Genomic DNA, 25,605 nt, shown 5'->3' with positions numbered 1-25,605 from the left:
ACTGCTACCTGTACAGTAGCTGTTAACACTGCTACCTGTACAGTAGCTGTTAACACTGCTACCTCTACAGTAGCTGTTAACACTGCTACCTCTACAGTAGCTGTTAACACAGCTACCTCTACAGTAGCTGTTAACACTGCTACCTGTACAGTAGCTGTTCAGAACAAGAAGTTCAGGCTACTACCATACATCTCTGAATCTCTGTACCAACTGCTGAGAGTCTGAGGTCAACCCCCTCCCTTATTAGGGCAAGGAGAAGACAAGTCTCATTGTCCAGCCTGTTGTAGTTCTCATCCAACCGCCAGAGGAAGGAGGATCGTTTCACTCTGATGATAACCTCTTCCAAATTCAGACACTGCCATGGTGAGCTAAATCTCATTTTATGGCGGAATTTTCCTTTAAAATGTGAGCTAGCCTATACAGATCGGCACAGTTGACAGATATTAAACTCGGAGAGAAGAAAAATCCAAAAGCCACTGCACACAGCTCATTTCAGCAATCGCTCCCATCCTGCGTCTCTTGAGTGTTGTTTGCAAGCTGCCAGTGCGTCACGTCCAATGCATCACAGTATGCAAACAGGTTTGATAGCTCAATTACTCAGATGTTTACACACATTTACACAGGAAAAGTGTTTCTTTATCTGGTGTGCGTAAAAACCATTGCTTTAATGGCTATGCCAAGTGTCTAGGGAAATTCCCATAAGACCAGACAAGTAACCTGCTCTCCTCATTTTGTTTCCCACTCATCGTCAATCCTTCCATCCCTTCAACTTCAACCATATGTTAACCTAGTTATTCCCTCAACAACACGTCTCCTATGTGTCTTACTGAGGGACCAGAACCTCCTGTGTGAATAACACATCTCCTATGTGTCTTACTGAGGGACCAGAACCTCCTGTATGAACAAGACATCTCCCATGTGTCTTACTGAGGGACCAGGACCTCCTGTGTGAATAACACATCTCCTATGTGTCTTACTGAGGGACCAGTACCTCCTGTGTGAATAACACATCTCCTATGTGTCTTACTGAGGGACCAGGACCTCCTGTGTGAACAACACATCTCCTATGTGTCTTACTGAGGGACCAGGACCTCCTGTGTGAATAACACATCTCCTATGTGTCTTACTGAGGGACCAGAACCTCCTGTATGAACAAGACATCTCCCATGTGTCTTACTGAGGGACCAGGACCTCCTGTGTGAATAACACATCTCCTATGTGTCTTACTGAGGGACCAGTACCTCCTGTGTGAATAACACATCTCCTATGTGTCTTACTGAGGGACCAGGACCTCCTGTGTGAATAACACATCTCCTATGTGTCTTACTGAGGGACCAGTACCTCCTGTGTGAACAACACATCTCCTATGTGTCTTACTGAGGGACCAGGACCTCCTGTGTGAATAACACATCTCCTATGTGTCTTACTGAGGGACCAGAACCTCCTGTATGAACAAGACATCTCCCATGTGTCTTACTGAGGGACCAGGACCTCCTGTGTGAATAACACATCTCCTATGTGTCTTACTGAGGGACCAGGACCTCCTGTGTGAATAACACGTCTCCTATGTGTCTTACTGAGGGACCAGGACCTCCTGTGTGAATAACACATCTCCTATGTGTCTTACTGAGGGACCAGTACCTCCTGTGTGAACAACACATCTCCTATGTGTCTTACTGAGGGACCAGAACCTCCTGTGTGAATAACACATCTCCTATGTGTCTTACTGAGGGACCAGTACCTCCTGTGTGAATAACACATCTCCTATGTGTCTTACTGAGGGACCAGTACCTCCTGTGTGAACAACACATCTCCTATGTGTCTTACTGAGGGACCAGAACCTCCTGTGTGAATAACACATCTCCTATGTGTCTTACTGAGGGACCAGGACCTCCTGTGTGAATAACACATCTCCTATGTGTCTTACTGAGGGACCAGGACCTCTTGTGTGAACAACACATCTCCTATGTGTCTTACTGAGGGACCAGTACCTCCTGTGTGAACAACACATCTCCTATGTGTCTTACTGAGGGACCAGGACCTCCTGTGTGAATAACACATCTCCTATGTGTCTTACTGAGGGACCAGGACCTCCTGTGTGAACAACACATCTCCTATGTGTCTTACTGAGGGACCAGGACCTCCTGTGTGAATAACACGTCTCCTATGTGTCTTACTGAGGGACCAGAACCTCCTGTGTGAACAACACATCTCCTATGTGTCTTACTGAGGGACCAGGACCTCCTGTGTGAACAACACATCTCCTATGTGTCTTACTGAGGGACCAGGACCTCCTGTGTGAACAACACATCTCCTATGTGTCTTACTGAGGGACCAGGACCTCCTATGTGAACAACACAGGAGGAAATAATGTACGTCTCAACAGGTGAATCAAGACCCCGATGCAAATCAGATATCCTGTTTAGCCCATTACACTGCTAATTGCCAAGCTGCAGCAACCAAGGACTAACACCTTTCCTATCATTAAAAGTGAAACATTTGCCTTGTAAGAACAGCTTGAATAATTTAATTTAATTGATTTTGGTTTTATTTTATAGTTGGTTTGTTTTTTGTTTTGTTTTTTGTGTGTGTGGTTTGTTTTTGTTTAGTTTCTGTATTCGTGTGTATGTACATGTACATGTTGTATTTGTGTCAATGACATGTTGTGTAAAAAAAAAGGAAAACCCAATAAATATATTTACAAAAAAAAAAAAAAAAAAGTGAAACATTTGTGCAGTCTGTTGTGTGAAATAGAAGTCTGCTCTTCAGAAATAACAGACCTCAGAATGCATTCTTTGGCCTTGACTATACAACAATAACCAATACAATCCCTTTGCTAATGGTATTCATAGAACTTATTTCAATGGCGTTAAGGAGGCACTGGGACTTTTTCTGAGCTAAACCTTGAGTAGGCCTGAAGAGGAGGGTTAGATTATATTAGAGTTTATTGTCGTGGGCATTCAAGAGAACATACAGTAGCTAACTCATATAATAAGAAAGACATATCATTTTATGTCCGGTTTGGTGAAGGACTTTTTTATATACAGTAAGGGAACAAAATTCTTCCAATGAGACACTTCAGTTCTAGGAGAGAGACACGTGTAGGCTATCAAGAAGAGGAAAGACCAAGGCTACTTATAGTAGAGCGGATTAGCTCCCAAAAATAGAGGAATTGTGCACTTTTTGAGAAAATCTTTTTTTCTCAAAAAGTGCACGATTATTGTGCTTATCCGCTCTACTATTATGGCTATATGAGCTCTTTTGGTAAACAGCCCTTGACTTACTGAACAAACATAGTCTCCTCTGTTTGTTCTGACTTTGTACCAAAACAGAGCAAGCTATCATCAGCCTACCTACAGCCTTGACCACAACACTGCCAATGTGACTGACGACCGCATGGCCTCCAGTCGTCAAGGATGCCGTTTTCAAGGTTACGCGTGACTTCAGTTCTTTGGACCTTTGATAGCCATCAATTCTGAAATGAACACACTGCTAAAAGAGTTCCTGGAATAAGAAGAAGCTGAGCTTGGAATTTGACGCACTATCTGAGCTTTTTTATTTCCTCTCTGGCATTATTTTTCAACCACCAAGCTGAAGCTAAAGGCAGGTACTCGTTTTGAAGCAATGGTTTCAGACAGTTCTACACACAATATAGGCCTAGCGAACTGCAGTGACCCACTCCGGCACATTCATTACATTTCTGTACAGGAAGAGGGCATGCACGTGGGACCCGCGGGCCTGGTACCGAATATCTGTGTCTAATATAATCTGTGACGTGTGTGAAAAGCACAGACAGATGCCTTTTTATATCCGTCCTTTGAAGCGACTGTGTGTCTTGTTCATTTTGGACTCTTAAGTTTGGGTTAATGTGTAACTAGCCTATGTAATTATTATATTCACTGGAATAAGGAACCTCAAGTATAATGCGGTTTAACAAATTAAGGGAGGAAAGGCCAAAATCACTGGGGGCTCAAAGTTTGAAATAATAAAGTTATATGTAAGATCAAACAAAGAAGACTGCAAATTACAACAGGATTACATTCGCTTGTTCCACTTGTAGCACTTCATGGGATTGGCTGTTTATAGAAAAAGGTTTTACCTGGGCACTTCACATACCCGAGGTAAAGACACTGGAGCACTCTTTTCCGTCTGCACGTTTATTAGCGGCTGACTGACGTTTCGACAGGTATGTCTGTCTTCCTCAGAGTGGGGTAGTCTATGTGAAGGTACAACTTTTTTCTATGTACACTGTCCCTCACTGTTGAGCACTGTGGTCAAATTACTATTCTAACATAATAAAAAGCAATAAACTAGAAGTTAAAAAGTACAAAAATGATTTATTCACAAAAAGCAAAGTCACAGAGCTCTGGTTTAGCCCCCTCTCTCCTCTGTTGCCTTCTGGGACTGACCTAGAATCCTCTCATTCAGTCCTCTGTCTATCAAGCCAGGAAGTCCTGGCTTAGAGCAGCTTACTGCAGATAGTGCCCCCCTAAGTCTTGATGGAGGTATTACAACAACTTATAAATTCTCCCTCACAGCACCAGGACCCTTTATTCCAAACTTGGCTGAAGCGCACTGGCCTTTATGTTGGCTGTGTTTACTTTGCTGCCAAGACCAGTATGCTGAGAACTGGCTAATGATATGAATGATTGATGAGGTGGCTTAGAAAACTGGAAGATGACTTGCTAATGCTAATGCTAGCTACCGGAAGAGAAATATTTTGCCAATGCAAACACCTAGTAGAAACACAGAGAATTACTACGTTTTCTGCCAGCTACGGTAGTTTGAATTCAACACACACGCTGTGAGTCAGGATCTGTAACGTTAACATTATTTGTTTTGCACCTTTCAATATTCGCCTCCCTCTGTGCTGTAGTACCAAGCCCGCTGGTGTCTGCCTCTCATGCAGAGCTCAGCTGTCCTGCTGTTGTAAACGTGCATTGCAGCGGCGCAACCAAGCGGTATAGCAGCAGCGACTTCATCAATTATAAATTAATTGTCCGCACAGGAGCGGGAAGGGCAATTAACTTTATTTTTGGACAAAGTGACAGCCCTTGTGGTAAATAGTAAAATATAAAATGAATAAAAAGGAGTGGCACCAAGAGAGTTAATTAACTTTCAACCAAACCAACAAAGCCATTCTACAGTTGTAACAACTTTGGCTGCCTAGTACAACAGAAAGAGAATGGTCCACAGTCTGGATGCCAGGCTATAAAGGCCCTTTCAGATTGGCCAAAGAAGCCACAAATATCCACAAACGACTGACTGGCTTTGTCTTCGGCCTAAAAGAGACCAGGCCGATCAGTTTAGCCGATAGAGCGGTCCTTGAAGAGCCTACGAGGGCCAATGTTTGACATTAATGAATGTGTTTGAAGAGAGAATTAGTAAACTAATTAAAAAGTACCACTATCAAAAACGGCTCAAGATATTCCATAGATATTATATTACTATAGATGGGTCACCGCGGGCTATGCCAATTCTAACAAATGGTAGCAGCAAGTCTCCTAAATGGGCGTGGTCAACCATTGACTCAGACCTGACGAAAGTCTCCTTAGATAGATAGATAGATAGATAGATAGATAGATAGATAGATAGATAGATAGATAGATAGATAGATAGATAGATAGATAGATAGGACTGGCACCCTTTTAAGAAGATGAGGCAATCAAAATATCATCACATTCACTCACTGCCCAACACAGGCTACATCTAAGGCTGAGCACACAACCCAAACACACACAAACAAACATGAAATACAAAAAGCCAAACAGCTGACGTGAGAGCTGTTTGACCTTGAAGGGGGTAAGTGAGAGCTCTCTGACCTTGAAGGGGTTAAGTGAGAGCTCTCTAGCATGTCACTCTGCCCCTATTTCATTCTGCCTGCTTATGCGCTTCGCCATCTATAGAAGTCCAAAGAGACTGGCCAGTGGCCATCCTTCCCATTGGCTATTTTAAGCACCCCTTCGCTCTATGCCCCGGCAACGCTGTCCCCTCACAGGGTTTCGGGTGCTCCTCTCTGTGAGGGGGTACAAACTGCTTTTATGTATGGACGGAAAATCACATCATCAAAGTAGTACCCAAAAAAAACATTTACATAAAAATGTCAGAGAAATCCATCTACAGTAGATGTCCTTCCAGTCCCAGCCTATTCTAATGTTGGGTGGTTGTACCTAAACTTGTGAATGGCAAAACTGAAATGTGAACTATTTTGTGTGCATTGGCATCAGGCAACATTCCAGACAGAACTCAACAAAAGCTTTCCACACAGAAGGCTTTTTGGATCAGAGTGACTTTTTCCACAGAGGCTGGCTCAGCTGCTTTTAAACACATTGGTGCTTACACTCAAAGGAGCATTCAAGAATTTCTCACTTTTATCATCCTCTAACGTCGACCACCCAGAAAGTCTGTGGCACGGCTCATGTTAGCCGTGTGTATTTGACACAAACAATCACTGATGACATCACAATTGCTCAAGTGACATCACTGATTACATCACTGATGACATCATAATTCAGATTTATGACGTCACGTCCGTCACAAATCGTGACTGACACCGAGCCCACAGACAGACACCACTTTTAGCCAATTTTAACTAAGACGATTTTAACGAAGACTAAGTGTCGTGTATTGCTTTCTGGGTTTTATGAAAAAGAACTGAACTTCCCAAGAGATAGTGGCAGGTGCCTCCCTATGTGTATCAGATTGTAATGGAGGAAAGATAGACATGGACAAAACGTCACATTATTTTTTTTAACCGTATTCACCTTATGTTCAGACGCGGGGGTGGGCCAAATTCTTCCGGGTCGTGTTAACACTTCCGGCGGTCACGGCACCAAATATGAAAGAACGTCATGAAAAAGAGAGTTGTTTTTGTAGCGGACAGTGCAGGGGGTAAAATAAAGAACGTAGCCTACTACTTTGAGCTCGGTACACAGCAAGCAAGCGAGTATCCACTGTTAGCCAGGTCAGATAACGTTATCATCGACAATGACGAGCACTTTCTTGTAAAACATACCTGGACTCCAACAAAGAAAGCTTCAGATAGTTTTCTCTCCTCCGAGCGCTCGAGCCACTTACGTCTATAAGACCCGCAGGCGTTAACGTAATTCCCTGGAATGCGAGACTTAATGAGCCAGTTACATGGCGTTGCATTCTTAGACATTGCCGTTTGCTTTTATTTAGTATGTTACATACAATTGGCTAAATTATTAGTTAATTCAGAGTTAGATGATATTGGAGCAGCCAGCCATTTTCTTTTTCTTTCTTTTTTTTGCCGGAAATCGTCACACGACCACACAACCGGGTCAAATGGGCGTGGCTACATAAGGTGAATAGCAGTTGAGACTACCATTCAACAGCTTCAAGTCATTTAAGACATGAATACATTAACTTAATTAATATAGCATAGCATGTTGTTATGTAGGCTACACGATCATTTTCAGTGGCCTTTGAAATGACATTTGGTTGAATATAAATGTGTATTATTGAGCCCACTCCTCTGACACAATTCAAAGTTGTTCCCAGACCTTATGGTCATTCTGCATGTCCCTCTGCTCTCAAAACACACTGTTATCAATTGTATGATCATAAGAAATAAAATGGCATGAGAGGCTTGTGAGAATGTGTTGGTCGCTAAAAGCTTGTGGGAGACAGAGTCGACAGCAGCTGCACTGTTCACTTCCTCCCCACAGAAGTACAGCATAGCACGACAGTTCTATTTCCAGTCACTTCCTGAAACATGCCATGCTGCATTTACCAGAAGTGAGTGAAAGCAGGCCTCTGTATCCTGTGTGTTCAGCATAGCGTGATTTTCTGTGTTTTAGCATGCTTTTTAAAGGAATAGTTCAGCCAAAAATTAAAAAAATAAATATCTATTCACGTCAGCTGAAACACTGGTGAACTTTGTAATATGTCTGTTTTGGAACTCTAAAGAAATGGTCTCCATTCTATATGAAACTGCCACTGTGTACTATTAAACATTTTTATCCCATTTTTTGGGTGAACTATTCCTTTAACTTCCTGTTTTGTATTAAAATCAGATGGAGAAACAAGAAGATGGAAGTCATACATTCAATTAAAAATTCAGATGGTTTAATGTAAAAAACAAGACTGCCAGCCCCTACACATCACAGCGACAGTATTCGCAATTTCGCATGTATTCGCGCATAGCTGGTCGTTTGGTGCTGCAGCTTGATTGGCTGTCTTGCTGTCTCTCCGTCTTGAATTGGGTATTTCAAATTGGCCCCTCCTCTCACCGCTGCCGTCCGCCGCCAGGTATCCCAGCTTGCTTTGCAAGGCAACGAGCGACGTAATCCAATACAAAATGAATGGGCAACAGCTAACAGCTCTGCGACATTGAATTTTGTGGTAGCGTCTCTCTCTACTGAGAATGGGACTCCGGTCTCCCACTTGAGATTCTGAAATCGAACTCCCTGCGGGCCATGACGTGACCCATAAAGTGGTGAACAGAGCGAGCGACCACCCGACCGACAATACCATCAGCCCCTGTCGCAGGATTAAAAATAATAAGATGTGCTAACAGCTAAGTGTAACGCCATATATACACACAACATTGCCTGGTGAATGTGTGCGATGTAGTGAATGAATTATGATTGCAGTGTCATTGAGAAGTCTATTTTTTCGACTGTTCCCAAAGAACTACAGTCAAAGAATGGGCTGCAGCAAATGTTTGCTTATCACCTCACAGTCAGAAATATACTGCGTGACTCCAAACAGAGAGACAGACACAACCAATCCATCTATTTGCATGTTCCCTACCGAGCATACTTCTTCACTGGCTCCCTGTGCAGGCAGTGAGAATTATTCAAACGCCATGTAAATGCCCCTCACTAACAGATAGCATTGAGCCTGAACGTGCCTCATGGAACCAAGCGTCAAGAGGAAAAGCCATAACAATCTGTAGCAGGGGATCTGTCCCATCTTGTCTTCTACTCAAGACATCGATTCCCATTTCAATCCAAGGCACTTTATTTGCCAAGTGCATCAAATTCATAGCGATTTGTCCTTGTGGACCCTGCATGGTGAAGAGGCATAGCAACAATTGACAGTTGTTACTTGCTAGCAGTGTGTGTTCTAATGGATGAAACTTCCCTGCAGCATTTAGGCTTACAGGAAGGATGCCTTCCAGAAGAAATGTGCGTCACTCGGCTACATCTGTGAAATAAGATGCTATCAGGCATCCATCATCTTGCCAGGCTGCCTGTCATACAGAATCTAGATCCGTTCTTAGAAGCAAATTCGGAAATTCCTGCTAAAGACATCGAAAGACAGAGTCTGAAGTTGCTTCTCAGATTATTACATTAGATACCAACTATGACTGGCATTTTTAACTTTTTTGACATGAATTTTAGAGTCGGATTATGTCATCAAAATTGGTTATTTTTATACATAGCCACACAATATGTCGCAGTATAGGTAAAACATAAATAATGTTCCTAACAGGCCCATCTCAATTAAGCAACAAATAGCTACAGAGAATCATGGAGTGATTGGATTTGAAAGAAGTCCTAGGACAAAATCACGATGCTAGCTTAAGCCTAGTAGAATAAAGATATAAAATCAAGAGAGAGAGAGAGGGGGGGGGGGGACTGTGTGTGTGTGTGTGTGTGTGTGTGTGTGTGTGTGTGTGTGTGTGTGTGTGTGTGTGTGTGTGTGTGTGTGTGTGTGTGGTATGCACACATGTCAAAACCTCTAACGCCTTGAGATGACATATGGCACAAAGCTGGAATTGGATGACGCAGATGAATTTAAGCCGTAGCCGTCGTCAGTCTAGCCATGGCTGACCTTTCAAACCTTTAAGCCAGGAGACATCTCTGGACCAGGAAAGAGAAGACATCTCTGGACCAGGAAAGAGAAGACATCTCTGGACCAGGAAAGAGAAGACATCTCTGGACCAGGAAAGAGAAGACATCTCTGGACCAGGAAAGAGAAGACATCTCTGGACCAGGAAAGAGAAGACATCTCTGGACCAGGAAAGAGAAGACATCTCTGGAGCAGGAAAGAGAGAGAAGACATCTCTGGACCAGGAAAGAGAAGACATCTCTGGACCAGGAAAGAGAAGACATCTCTGGACCAGGAAAGAGAAGACATCTCTGGACCAGGAAAGAGAAGACATCTCTGGACCAGGAAAGAGAAGACATCTCTGGACCAGGAAAGAGAAGACATCTCTGGACCAGGAAAGAGAAGACATCTCTGGACCAGGAAAGAGAAGACATCTCTGGACCAGGAAAGAGAAGACATCTCTGGAGCAGGAAAGAGAGAGAAGACATCTCTGGACCAGGAAAGAGAAGACATCTCTGGACCAGGAAAGAGAAGACATCTCTGGACCAGGAAAAAGACATCTCTGGACCAGGAAAGAGAAGACATCTCTGGACCAGGAAAGAGAAGACATCTCTGGAGCAGGAAAGAGAGAGAAGACATCTCTGGACCAGGAAAGAGAAGACATCTCTGGACCAGGAAAGAGAAGACATGTCTGGACCAGGAAAAAGACATCTCTGGACCAGGAAAGAGAAGACATCTCTGGACCAGGAAAGAGAGAGAAGACATCTCTGGACCAGGAAAGAGAAGACATCTCTGGATCAGGAAAGAGAAGACATCTCTGGACCAGGAAAGAGAAGACATCTCTGGACCAGGAAAGAGAGAGAAGACATCTCTGGACCAGGAAAGAGAAGACATCTCTGGATCAGGAAAGAGAAGACATCTCTGGACCAGGAAAGAGAAGACATCTCTGGGCCCGGAAATAGAGGGGTGTCAGGTGTGAGGATGCATTCCCGTGAAAAAGAAAATGCGCACATGATTTCCCCTTCATCCATGTGGCGCTCCAGACCGTGACAAAAACACTGCCCATCCTTTTAACTAATAGAATACACAGATTACACACACAACTATTTTCCTTCAACTAAAACACTGCAATAATATGAAATATTGCCACCAATGATCCTTACACTTCCAGACAAATGAGTTTATATATATTTAATGATGCATAACATCATCGCAGCTTGACTGCAAAGGAGACAGTCCACAAAATGTAGCCTTTTTTTGCAGGAAAAATATTTTCTCGCCAGTGTGAGGCAAGAGGTTATCCATGTTTGTCAATGACCAACCTCAGCAAAGATGAATACGTTAATTTGTGACGTATTACTGAGAGAAATGACACCCTACCAGCCATCTCTCTCTCTCTTCTGCTCACTCTGTCTGCATAGAGCCAAGACAGACCATTTTTACTATGACAAGCTGTGGTTAGCTACAAGCATCCATCCTCATGCAAAGCTGACTGATGATACTCTGAGACCATGGAAAACAGAAGTGCCAGATCCACTGCATGTATAGATTGTCTGAGCAACAGTTATTCCAGTCAGACAGATGCTGGTGCAGGCAGAATCCTGAACGTAATGCGGTGTTATGGCTCTATTCGGTTTAGCCAGAAACAGATAACCTAATCATATCACCAAGTAAGAAGATACACAGTTCTGAAAATGTTCCACATGTCATAACCTCAAGTTAGTAGCTAGTGTGTATATGTCCCACGTGTGCTGTGCTGAAACCAGATGGAGGGCAGATTTCCGGCCACCGAAAAAAACAGAGGGGGAAAACTCATCGTAAATCACCTTTGGTGCACAAAGGCCCACTTATCTTCCTCGTCTCACAAACAGTCTCTCTGTGCACCGAAACTATCTCTGTGCACCGAGTAGAGGTACAAACCAGACACTGAACTATCTCTGTGCACCGAGTAGAGGTACAAACCAGACACTGAACTCTCTCTGTGTACCGGGTAGAGGTAGAAACCAGACACTGAACTCTCTGTGTACCGGGTAGAGGTAGTAGAAACCAGACACTGAACTCTCTCTGTGCACCGAGTAGAGGTACAAACCAGACACTGAACTATCTCTGTGCACTGAGTAGAGGTACAAACTAGAGACTGAACTCTCTCTGTGCACCGAGTAGAGGTACGAACCAGAGACTGAACTCTCTCTGTGCACCGAGTAGAGGTACAAACCAGAGACTGAACTCTCTCTGTGCACCGAGTAGAGGTACAAACCAGACACTGAACTCTCTCTGTGCACCGAGTAGAGGTACAAACCAGAGACTGAACTCTCTCTGTGCACCGAGTAGAGGTACAAACCAGACACTGAACTCTCTCTGTGCACCGAGTAGAGGTACAAACCAGACACTGAACTCTCTCTGTGCACCGAGTAGAGGTACAAACCAGACACTGAACTATCTCTGTGCACCGAGTAGAGGTACAAACTAGGGATGTCAACGGTTAACCGTTAATCGATTAACCGTCGCTAACGTCGTTGTTCGGTTATTGCTGTCGGTCTATCAGTTAATATTAAAAAAAAAAAAAAAAAAAAAAAAAAAAAAAATTTTTTTTGGTCTATTTACTCAATGAGCTCATGCCCAAACAAGGCGTGTCTATTTAGATGCTGAAATGTTAATGCTTTTTGTGTTACAAATTCTAACACAAAAAGAATTTGTGTTGAAATGTTGATGCTTTTTGTTAATGCTTGTTAATGCTTTTTGTGTTAGAAATTCTAACACAAAAAGCATTAACATTTCAGCATCTAAATAGACACGCCTTGTTTGGGCATGAGTTCATTGAGTAAATAGACAAAAAAAAAAAAAAAAAAAAAAATTTTTTTTAATATTAAAAAATTATGAATTAACCGATAGGTTAATCGATTATTAGCGTCGGTTAATCGAAAGTGAAATTAACCGAAAATTGACATCCCTAGTACAAACCAGACACTGAACTATCTCTGTGCACCGAGTAGAGGTACAAACCAGACACTGAACTCTCTCTGTGCACCGAGTAGAGGTACAAACCAGACACTGAACTATCTCTGTGCACTGAGTAGAGGTACAAACCAGACACTGAACTATCTCTGTGCACTGAGTAGAGGTATGAACCAGACACTGAACTCTCTCTGTGCACCGAGTACAGGTACAAACCAGACACTGAACTATCTCTGTGCACTGAGTAGAGGTACGAACCAGACACTGACTGAACGGTCACTCACTCCTGCCTCTTACATAACAACTGTTGATGCCATTTCAGACCCGTTTGTCTAATCCAAAACTAAAGCACTCATAGGATGCTGCCATGGGTAATTTGTCCAGCAGTTTTTCAAGTGCACATCCAAAAACATCAGAAACGCAGGAATTCTTCTAACAGAAACAAGAAGAAAACAACTGACATGTTATACATCAGAGCTGGTAACAGCGTTATGTTTGGAATGTTTCTCCCAATCTTTCTTGATATTTACACACAAACTGCGCATAGCATGCATTAAGATAAGCCTTCAAATATTTGCCTATCCAGTTTTGTGCGGCTACCCAGGACGTCTCAGTAAATCATTTCGTTTCGACTCCTGAGGCCAAACCTGTCTCTCCCTGAATGCAAACAATGGCAAAGATGTTCACAAATTCATACAGACAGACATCGATTTTTCTCATTGTGTCAAAGTCTGTTTTCACAACAACATTTCCTTTCCCAGGCAGCAGGGACATTAACGGTCTATCCCCTGCTAGTAAACACTGAAGGGTCACATTTGTTCAGAGTTTGTGGTATGTGGCTCCTGAGTGAGCAGGATATTGTGCAGTACGGGAGATATTTCCTTGTTTTTTTTTTTTTACCTGACTTCATTTATGGTCTCGACAGCAACAAAGACTCAGGTTTGAAATGCAATGAACTCAAATATGCTTTGTAAAAAAAAGTAGCACTCACCTATAGTAGCGAGACTGGAGGTACGTGGAGCACACTGCTTTGGACACGTGACTGGCTGAGCCGAAGTCTATCACCTTCACCTTGTAGGGCTGCCTCACAGGGTCCACCAGCATGATGTTCTCGGGCTTGAGGTCCGCGTGGATCAGGCCCATGCTCTTCAGCTTTCTCAGAGCCGTGGCAACCTGCTGCAGCACGGGTCGGATCACTTTCAGGGGCAGCGGGCTGAACTTGTTCTGCTTCAGGAAATCGTACAGGTTCTGCTCGAGCATCTCGAACACCAGGCAGGTGTGGCTGCGATGTTGGAAGCATTCGAACGCTCGCACCAGGTTGTGCTCCTCGGCGTTCTCCCCGCTCAGGCGGGCCAGGATGCCCACCTCGATTTGACCCTGCCGTGCGTATGACGGGTGGTTCTTCAGGATCTTCACGGCCACCACCTCGCCGGTGCCCCTCTTCCAGCACTTTACAACCTGGCCAAATGTGCCGCGTCCCAAGAAATCCAGCACCTCATAGGTATTCTTCATGGAGCACAGGACTTCGTGCTGTACCAGCTGATAGTCCCCGTCCCCCCCTCCTGTTCCCCCGGCGGCGCCCTGTTTGGAGGGGCCCCCGCCGGCTCCTACGGCCGCGGGCGCAGTCACGGCCGCGTTCCCCACATTCGTCGTTTGCAACATGGCAGGCAACATGGACAGTTCCTCCACTATCTGCATTGCGCTCCCTCGGTTATCCAGCTCCTCGCTCTTACGTTTCAGCCCACATCGCTGAGAGCTGTCGGCCGAGTTAAAACCTCCACAGTCCTCCTCGTCCCCGTCGCCCTGTTCCTCCCCGCCTCCCCCTCTGCAGCCCTCTCCCCTTCCCCCTCCTCCTGCCCCTGTCGCGCCACTGCTGCCTCCCCTTGCTGTGTCCGTCCGCTGCTGCCCCTTGCCCTGCGAGGGGATGGCCCCTGCGTCCTGGTGCTGCTGCTGGGCCGCAGCCGGGCCTGCTGCTGCTGCTGCTCCTCCTCCTCCTTCTTCTTCTCTCTGACGGGCCTGCTCTCTCTGTACGCCGCGCACCACCAACGTCTGCACCGGGTACTCTTGTCGGCCGCGCACTTTCACGCCCGCTGCCGAGTCTGGGTTCGCAAACGACTGGGCCTGTTTTTTCGGGTGCGCAATGCCAAGGGTTCTGGTGCTGTTCAGATAAGTCCGCGGGTGGGTTCTCTCATGGTATCCACAGCTGCTGGGCTCAACTTTGAGTTTCTTCACACTGCAAAAGGCACTTGTCTGGGATTGATAAATGTGTGGTGGGCAGACCAAGACTTGTGAGGCCATACCTGCGCAGAAAGACAACGACAAAACAAAAGTGGATGGTAAGTCCGCATACTCGTCTGCATTACTGTACTACTCTGAGCATTGTACACCTTACTCAATTGCATGTTGTCTACAGGTAAGTATGGTTAGCTTTGATTACAGATGTCAAAAATGAACAATTTAAAGATATAATCCTATGCTACCGTGTTAACACAGAATGTCTCAAGGATTACAGCTTAATCTAATTCACGTTACATTGCAATGTGCCATTTTTCAGAAAATGCTGGAAAAGTATTGTGGCAAAGGGTGATAAATCACATTCATATTACTTTGTCAATTTTAGGTGAGCTACAAAAGATAGATAGTTAGATAGCTACAAAGATCCCAGGAACACCGCCGTGCCGAGCCATTACCACGTCATGAACTGAAAGCAAGAAAAATGTTTATTTACTAAGGGCAAGGATGACGTTAAGTGCATTACTGAGTCAAAAACAACTGAAAAAGTCCAACAATCTCTCAACATGATCTTTTAACTACTCCCTTGATGACATCACAAGTGGTCTTAACCCCTATAACTCCCTCCAACGGTCATACATGGAAAAACAGACCAGGGCGAGACAATATGTTCGAGCAGAGTGCCTGACAACACACTCACCACCATTCTGCCCTATCCAGTATCCAGCGCACCCCCCCCCCCTCACACACACACCTCCACACAGAGTAGATGACTAACTTCTCAAAGGTTTGCCTGACCTTCTCATGCATCCCACTGCAGGTCTCTAGGCAACCAATGGAGAGGGAGAGCGCAGAGGAGACAGACGAAGAGAAGCATCATCAAGCCCACATGCCCAAATAACATACCTAAGACACTGTTTATTCCTCCCTCTTTCTCCCCCTCTCATTTTGAAGAAAACAAAAACAAGAAACAACCGCCTCCTGCTGAATATCATCCCTGATCCCTCGCCGACATTTTCTGAAATTGGATTATGTACTGTATAGTGTATAAGCAGAGAAAGCAGAATACAGGAAAATGACGGGCTTAGGGCTGGGCAAGTAGGCAACATAACGATATTACATTATATCGAGATCATGATATGAGACTAGTAGATATCGTCCTAGAATTTGGATATTGTAATATCGTGATATGGCACAGAGATATATTTGGAACATGATATTTGGTCCATATCGCTGAGCCCTAGTTGTAGTGTTCAGTAACTTGCAAAATAGTCTTTAACTAAGATGAAATAGAATCGGGATCGGGATCCTGTCTGATAGAAAATTGTGATATGATATTTTTGCCATATCGCCCACCCTTAACGGGCTTGCTGATCAACTTTTGTCTTTGAGAGTCGTTTTCCACACTGGCACAGTGACCTTATCAGGCAGTCTCTGGGTGCCATGGCCTACTTTCTAGAGGTCGACCGACAGTGGATTTTTAAAAACAAATCCATCCAGAGCAACATCCCAATGAAGTCGGTCAGCCACCTTAAAAAAAAAAGTGGTTTGTCTTTTCATTTGATTATACTTTTTCTGCTTTCTGGGGCAAATTCTGACGTAGTCTAAAAGATGTGCGAAATGGACAAGCGCACGTGTACAATCACTTGGTGAAAGGGCATAAAAGCGAAAAGTGGACTGACCCTCTCTCTCTCCACGCCGCTGAACAGACAGACATGTGCCTGTCTGTCTGTTCAGCTTTCACGTGGCATGAAGAGGGAGGTGAGGCAGCCAATTAGCAAAGACAGCAGTCAGTAGGTGGGTCAGTGAGGAGCCCTCCCGGTGATGTCAGATGGACGGCTATTATGTCTGCATGCTGGGCTTACGTACTAGAGCAGCAGCACAGGCAAAAGGCTACTAGCCATGTGCAGAGTATTCAACACACCGCCATCACATGTTCATATACAAGAGGCTCCCAATTCCTTCCGTGGCAGACACTGGCTGGCTGCTGATTTTACACAATGATCTGGTTTTCAATCATTTTCGGGTGTCTACATGTTTGCCAGTCTGCCTGGGTTGGGAACACCACTATGGCCCCTGCTCTTCCTAAAGCTGCGTTCACACCGACCTATTCAAGTTTTTCGCTGGCATCGAGTTTACATACAAAGTCAATGCAAACGAGCGATTGAGCATATATTCGCCGGCGAGAAAAATCGCTGGGCGTCCGAGCGACAGAGACAGAGCGATAGGGAGAAAATTCGCTCGTCGCCCGAGATGAAATATCCCAACTCGAGCTAAATTACGCTGGCATCAGTCGCTCGCTGTTCAACGCTGATTGGCTGCCGTGTGAGAGCGAGTCAAGGATCACACTGGCTTGGAACAAACCGCTGGTTTATTGTGTGGCAACAAACCGCATTGACAGCTGATTGACAGGCTGAGAGCTGACATGAAGTCAAGTCTGTACTACCGGTATAGAGCTCGCGCTAGGAGCACGCTGATAGGCTTAGCTTGCAAACAACTACGGTGGCTCGTAGTGGACAAATATCATGACATTGATTGTGTAACGTTATAGCCCCCAGATGTCCGTCAATTATTGTGCCTGTTGACGAGCGATTTAAACAGAGCGACAGAGCGATTCCAAAGGGTTGAATCGAGCGACAGAGAGAAAAATAAATATCTTGGTGTGAACACAGCTGAACTATGCCTTCCTTCCTCAGCAGCAGCAGGCAGCGAGGAGGAGCAGTGTTTCCCACGGTGTGGAACGCTAACTACACTAACTATAATGAATGAGCGCAGCACTGGGCAACTTCCTACTGCAACACTAGCCAACTATTACACGACCATCTGATTAGAGCCAGTTTTGTGACGAACACATACGGCTAACTACAAAGACTCCTCAAGTCCACCATGTTAGTTTATCCTGAGGCTGTCAGCAGCACAGAGACAATAGGACTTGAAGAGGCACCAGTGTGACTGACAGTAATATAGAACCCTTTTTGTTTGTTTTATAAGAGTGGGGGGATCATAAACACATGATAAAGGTCCCAGAAGGCGTCTGAGCCAGCAAGACATCCAGACAGCATTTTATCTTTGCTATAAGCTACACATCAATGAGAAATGCGTTTGTGCCAGCTTAGTGCATCACAAAATACATTTAAAAACAAAAGCTTACTGGGACGTCTGGGTAATTTACTTCGGGGGCCGCCCAAATACAATCAATAAGAAACCCTAGGAGCCGTCTATGAGACGAAGCTGTGGAGTAAAGAGCCTATAACTTAGCGAAGGCAATAGAATGACAGCTGCTGGAAACTGCTATTATTACCAAATGAAGCCCGACACTCCCACGGCCAGCCAGCAGCAGGCTCCTGCTGTGGCCTCACGTTACATCCTTCAAAGCTGGACAACTTTTTCTGCAACCTCGAGCCGCTAAGTAATTGCACAGTTGAACTTTGACCCTGGCCAACTGAAAATTTCGTTGAGGTGAAAATAAACATGACACACCTGTCCCACAAGGGACAAATGGTTCTGAGTCAAGAAAACAAAAGTGCCTTAGAAGTAGTCGTAGATGAGAGGACCAACAGCTGCTAACAGTGAAAAGCCAAACAGACCTTCAAGATACTGTGTGTGTGTGTGTGTGTGGGGGGGGGGGGTAGCACAAGCACATAGGCACAAGCACATAGGCTATGGAAGGAAACTATTTGTGCGCTAATCTTATTATTTCGGTCTTTCTGCAGTTGATGATGCAAAACAATGTCCAAAAGCAAAAACAAGTCAAAATATTCTATGGTGATGACTAGAAAAGATTCTTCTGATACACATCGTCAACATCTCCATACATCTCCAACTCCAAAAATCGCCTGTTGTTGGCTTGATCAAGTAATGTTCCATTCAACAGCAAAGCATCCAAACAGCCTGAGGAGGGATAGGGGGATGAGATGGCGTCAACAAGCCACAGAAGCTAGCTAGCTACCACCAAGGATGAATGCTTAATCTAAATCAAAACAAAAGAAAACCCCTGCTTCCACAGGCCACCCCTCTGTCCAAACAGTGCTGCAAACACACACACACCCTCACCGAGCCAGCGTCACAAAATGCTATTAATTCTCAAATGGTTCGACACTGATTGTGATGATAACATCTAACAACATGACGACAAGTCAGTCAGGAGTGGCAGATTTACGATAGTCCCTGCAGCAATCACTCAGGGCCATGTGGCTTGACTTCTACAATAACGTTACTTGAAATGGTGCAAAGTGCAACACAGCTCTGGTTTGTGAGCTATACATTAGCCCGGTGGTTCTCAAATGGGGATTCGGGGACCCCCAGGGGTCCTTGAGGGGATTCCAGGGGGTCCCCAGCCAAAAAGGGGGGTAATTTATTTTCGCTATAATTCCATTCATATGTAACGCAATGACTATTTTGGTCATGGGTTTTATACACTTTCTGTAATAAAACATCTAAAAGCATCAATCTTGTTATCATATGGGGGACCGTAAGACGAAATCCTATCAAATGGGGGTCCGTGGTCTAATCTTTGTCAGTTTAGGGGTCCCTCATGTGAAAAGATTTGAGAACCACTGCATTAGCCAAATCATTTTATTTTGGTGCATCATAGAACAGACCACTTTGAGCAATTATTGATGAGCATTGACTTTTGTCAAAAGGCCAAAAGATCCTCACAAATAGAGCTGATGAGCAATAATGTTATCTCTCGCCTGTTAGCTGTTAGCTAACTATGTGGTCTGTTAGCTATGTGCTCTGTTAGCTAACTATGTGCTCTGTTAGCTAACTATGTGCTCTGTTAGCTAACTATGTGCTCTATTAGCTACCTATGTGCTATGTTAGCTATGTGCTCTGTTAGCTAACTATGTGCTCTGTTAGCTAACTATGTGCTCTGTTAGCTACCTATGTGCTCTGTTAGCTATGTGCTCTGTTAGCTAACTATGTGCTCTGTTAGCTAACTATGTGCTCTGTTAGCTAACTATGTGCTCTGTTAGCTACCTATGTGCTCTGTTAGCTAACTATGTGCTCTGTTAGCTAACTCTGCTCTCTGTACATATTAGGGATGCGCCTCCAATCATGTGTTATTTTGCCACTGATCGCTGATCGGATTGATTGGATTCAGATGATGATGTCAAATGCAGCAGATTGTCATGGTGTTAAAGGCCTTGATACACTTGTTTAGAAGTGCATCTGATATAACACATCAAAGTAGGATGCCCAAACTGAATTTGCCTATTAGAGTTCCACAAAACTGGCTGTATGGGGGAGGTACTAGATTATTGGACCCGGGCGTGTATACTTTTGCCAACCCAGTTTAGATGAAACCACACCCCGAACTCATTTGATTGGTCACCGCAACTGCTTCTTCCCGCCCTGCCAAGCAAGCGACTCCTCCGAACTCCGACGCCGAAGCAAGGCACACACACACACACACACACACACACACACACGCTTCCCCCTCATTGTGTCCTCATTCACCACTGAGAACAAACTACCATAAACAGCAGAGGTGACTCCGCTGCACCCTGAACGCCTCTCTTTACAGCCAGGCAGGCACCGTTCAAAGAGACCTCTTTCCACGAAGTCGAGTGGGTTTCCCAGCGCTGCCCGCTCCTGGTTCTCCAAGCCACACATCTCTAGGGGAAGGGGAAACGGGGGAAACACACTCGACTTCGGGGGAAGAGAGTCCTCTTTGACCGGTGCCTGCCTGGCTGTAAGAAGAGGCGCTGGGGTGGAGCGGAGTCGCCTCTGCTCCTGTTTAGGGTAGTATGTTGTCAGGCGTGGCGGAGGACAGCAATGGTCACCAAGCAAATGAGTTCGGGGTGTGGTTTCATCTAAACTGGGTTGGCAAAAGTATACACGCGTCTCACGCGGCCCATTCGGAGACGTCGGACTGGGAGGGCGACATCCGCCTAACAAATGCACAGAACCCAACCCAACAGAAGCCGGCTCAGACGCTTTTCTGATAAGCATAAAGAGGCCTTAAGAGCATTTAGACACACACTGCCCCTGCCTCGTACTCGCTGCTGCTAAATGTGGCTCTAGTGTCATCATGCTGTATTGAACCGCTCTGCACTCACTTTGTCTCCAACATCTTTAAGTGGAGCCTGCTGAATGCAATTTGTTGAACATCAGCTTTTGTTAGCCTTCAGCAGGGCTTGCTGTGTTTACGCCACAGGCCCACACACTCACTAAAACACTGTTGTCTTGTGAATATGATCTTCCATTGCTCACAAAGCGCTGAGTATTTTCTAACCATGTGACCACATAGAATTTCAATTGTGAACTTGCAACCCCTTGAAGATGTCTAGTTGGTGTTTTTACTGATCGAAGAGGGGTGCTGCGCACGCATGTTAGCCGCTTTAAGCTGGTTAGGCAGGATCAACAGATTTGAGGAGTCTGAGTAAATTCTGGTTGGTACTCTAATAGTTGTGTAAATATGGGAGTCTGGAGTGACTGTGAAGATTTATCACACGTTTTTAGTTTGAATGGATAGGCAGGGGGTGAGTTGTGCATCAAACAACCACAATTAAGTTTTCATGGCACGAGTATCTTGACCAAAATAATAATAATAATAATAATAATAATATCCAAGTAAACTGTAAATACTATTATCATGGTATTTAGCAAAAATAGGAACATTTGCCATTAGTGATAGAGCGTGGAAAAAATCAGTTCACTGCATATTTTGCATTCTGAAACTATATTTTAGACCAGTGTGTGTTTGTGGCTGCGGCTGCGAGTCCAAAGGTCTATCTCTATCGACATGGTTAACGGCTATCTAACTACTAGAGCCTCTAGCAAGGTAGTCTCACGTTGTCAGAGACCCACCGTCGACGTCAGCAAGCTTCCAGCGACGAGAGATATCATCAACGGCTGTCACTGCGAGACTACTAGCAAGGTGGCGAATAGCTATATAACTAGTTAAGGTCTAAGTAAAATAAGAAGTTAGACGACAACGTTAACGTTAGATATTCGGGAAACAACAATCAAACGTCAGATGATCAATGAAACTATGTATGGCTAGTTATATGACTGTGCATTTAGCTAACGACCAATGGTGTTAGGATGCTGTAGCGTTATCTACAAGCTGAAATGTTAAGAAGTTAACTATCACAGAGACTGTGGTTATACCCAGGAAAAAACTCGCTACATGAATCCTCTATGATAGACTGCTATCACCGTTATCGCTGGCGCAGACGCTGCCATTTGCCACAAGATGTTATAAGCTAGTTAGTAGCTGAATTGATGTTACCATAAACGTTAACAGTGTAAATAGAACACCCGCTACGTAACGTTACTTACGAAGCTAATGACAGTGAAACCTCATGCAGCTCGCTAGCTAACTTTGTTAACGCTAGTTATAACTTTGTATTAGTCCACTTAGTAAACTTTGATCACGCTAAACATATAGGATCAACGAGAGCCATTCACTTCATCGCTTACCTTCACATAGAGTAACAATAAGTATAATCCAGGGCTTGTCTGAACATGTTATGGACTTATAAAGCCATAGCATGCACAGTTCGCCTGCATTGCTGCCATCTTGTCCTAGACGACAGGAAGGGAGAGCTCGCTCTCGGTAACGCCACCATCTCCCACATTTTAAACTTCAAATAACTCCTGCATACAAACGTCAAAGACCACCCCGCTTAGCCCAGGTTGTAGCTACACAGTCCAAATTATTCTCCTTCCTCTTTGGGCAAAGTAGCCCATCTCTGAAAGGGTGTCCGTTGCCCCTCTAGACGAGCAGTTCCGCAGCTCCGTCAGTCTGTACCACGTCCCTTTTCTCTCACTGCAAGCGAATGTTTGTGGACTCATCAGACTGACGGCATAGGATAGACCAGACTAATCGATGTGCGAGCAGAGACAGACAGTCACATAACCGTGTCACAACCATGGTCATAACGCTTTTTTTGTCGCACTAGTAAAAAAAAATGCGGGGGGGGGGGATTGTCGCACTTTATCTCACCAAAATATATGCAGAGATTAAAAGTAGGATGTCAAACTATGTGTAACCCAATTTGAATAAAGGTACCATATCATGATGTTTTTAACTGTATAAAACGTATGTCTCATCATGGGTCGTTGAGTAGATTTTAAACTTAATAGCATTAAGTGGAAAAGATACCAGTAACTGAAAGAACTGCACATTATTTTCTGATGGGCATTGGGATAGGGCCTAATTGAAAATTGTTTTCCATGTCGTTCATTTAGTCTATTACACACAGATGTAGGCCTACTACAACAGCCATAATAATAATTAAAAAATCTAACGCATTATACAAATATCAGTAAGCTGGGTTAACTATTTGAAAATACAATCATAGCCAAACGGAAGTTCATAAGATTGTAAAAATCTGTAAGTAATAATTACATTTTTTGTCTTTCTTCACATAGGGTGTCAATAGCAATCTTCTCTCTCTACGGAATTAGTGCAGCACAGGCTGAAGGCTGCTAGACTACTTGTCTCCTGCCCAGACAGTCAAGAGGCACCCAGCTGACAAATAGAAGCTGCTCAAGCCCCTGAAAACCAAACTGGGGTCAGCTGCAATTCACAAACAGGCAACTGGCATTCCCAGTTCTTACACCAGCCCCCATCCCAGCTAATTTGCCAACAGACCACAAACCACCAGGCTTGGTCAGCTGGTGGAGGTAACAGCTGTGAGCTGTTCTGAACTCTGAAGAACCCCTCCCTCCACGTTTGGTCACTGTCTAAAATTTTGGATAAACATGCCTAAGGTGGCACTGGCATCAGGGTAAGCAGACGGCTTTTTTTCGTCAGAACCTTCCTCCAGCCGGGGCAAGTTGGCGATATGACCCTATCCTGTCTCTTCCCATTCGTCTGGGTCTGGTACACCTTCAGATTTAGTCAGGTCTGTCCATTTCTACTGTGAATGAGAGGATGTCTTAACACAAACTAGAAAGAAAACAGTGTCACATTATCCAACCATAGCAGGATCTTTCCAAATTGGCCTCGAGATAGGCCTATTATGTCTTCTTATTTAGCCCACTTCTCAGAGAATGCTGCCTGCTACTATAGTGTTCTGCATCTCATGAAAATTTGCTTCAGATTCAGTGTAGCCTAAGCCTACTGAAAAAGAGCTACTGATCAGTTGAACATCGTTGTGCTTGGGTGACCTAATAATATACTTGTAAGGCAAGAAATATGTACCTCCACATTCCCCACACACCACCCACAGCCCATCCAAAAACATATATCCAGCCATAGAGACACTGTTCTTGTTCACCCCTCCACCACCACACTCGCATACAGAGAACAGCTCCGTGGTCTTCTGCTCTGGTCTGTTAGGCCAGACTCCATGGCTATCAATTTGTCTCCCCCTGCTGATCGATAATTGGCGTGGCGACCAGCATCGCGCACCAGTCTGGTGAGTGGTGTGGTGATGCACAGACTGGTGACCAGAAGCGTCATGCCCATTGTAACTGAGGGGGCAATTGCCCCCTCAGATTTTTGAGAGGTAAAAAAAAAAAATTTTTTTTTTTTTTTTTTTTTTTTTTTTTTAAATAAACATAGGCTATATTATTATAGGCTGTGTATGGTAGTTGAAACATAGTTTCAAGTTTACGTTTATGTATGTTTGTAGTTAAAACAAAAACATAAATACTGTATAGGCTACATACAGTACAACACAAAAGGCTGTTATTTACCCTTTGTCGCCACCTGGTGAGTAAATATATATAACTAAAACCATTAGAATTGACAACCGGTCCGCAACTTTTTTTTCCCATGTATCTACCAGTCCTTGGCACAAAAAAGGTTGGGAACCCCTGCTCTAGAGGAAAGATTTCTACCTTCTGAAAAGGCAATACCAGCCAAAATAAACATTGTGTTACATTGCTTTGAAACATGTGGTCTCCCTTTTTTGTCAAGTCCATTGAGCCTGGGCAGTGGCAATGTACTTAGTCTGGTGATTATGGATTTTTCCAGGAGGCTGAGCAGTTTGGAAAATAGCCTTATGGTTACACCTGCTCAGTCTGTTAATTTAAAATTAGATATTCCTCTAAATCTGGCTTCCAACCCCCCAAATTTTTTGCCGCCCTCCGGGCGGCGCCAGAGTTCGCCCCCTCAGATTTTTGGCTTGCATGACGCCCCTGCTGGTGACCAGTCTGTTTTAAATTTGACGCAGTTGTTATTGATTTGGTTTAGGCCTATGTCATGACATTAAATAATCTAGTAGGCCTACGGGACGGACAACCCCGTCTATATGTTTGCCACAATACACCGATTCATGCACATACGCATTCTACACACTGTTCCACCATTCCCAAAGCTTCACATAGTTATAACCAGTTTATAGCTACTTTTGAGAGAGAGGGGGACGGGGGTGGATGGAGATGAGCACTCTGTGCACACAGATGAAAATAATTACAAAAGAGTAATAATTTACTGGCCTAATTTGTCACTTACATTGCTGAATGAAACCCCTGGACTAACACAAATGGCACAGGAATTGTTCTAATGAGCAAAATAAAAAAATCCCTCAGACAAACAGACACAAAACAGTGGTAGGTCGAAGCCGGAAGTGAACCCGAGATTGTTCTCTTTTCTCATACATGTATATATGATTTTCCCACTCTCTGGTTAACGTAACAGGAAGTAGAGAAGAAAAT

At 44.3% G+C, this 25,605-nt stretch overlaps 1 protein-coding gene across 5 annotated transcripts in view; it reads right to left on the bottom strand.

The window, feature by feature from the left end:
• Positions 1-22,723, bottom strand: part of hipk3b (homeodomain interacting protein kinase 3b) — a 63,323-nt gene extending 40,600 nt beyond the window's left edge. For all 5 annotated transcript variants that reach the window (XM_083651101.1, XM_083651102.1, XM_083651103.1 and 2 more), the window contains exons 1-2: positions 22,417-22,723; positions 13,748-15,056 (exon numbers count right to left, since the gene is read on the bottom strand). In XM_083651101.1, coding sequence (XP_083507227.1) covers positions 13,748-15,056; positions 22,417-22,489 — 1,382 coding nt within the window. In that variant the 5' untranslated portion in view covers positions 22,490-22,723. The remainder of the gene's footprint in view (positions 1-13,747; positions 15,057-22,416) is intronic.
• Between the last annotated feature and the right edge of the window lie 2,882 nt (positions 22,724-25,605).

The sequence above is a fragment of the Poromitra crassiceps genome, assembly GCF_964638095.1.
Source record: "Poromitra crassiceps genome assembly, chromosome: 14".
Classification (NCBI taxonomy): Eukaryota; Metazoa; Chordata; class Actinopteri; order Beryciformes; family Melamphaidae; genus Poromitra; species Poromitra crassiceps.
This window is presented reverse-complemented; position numbering and strand designations above follow the sequence as displayed.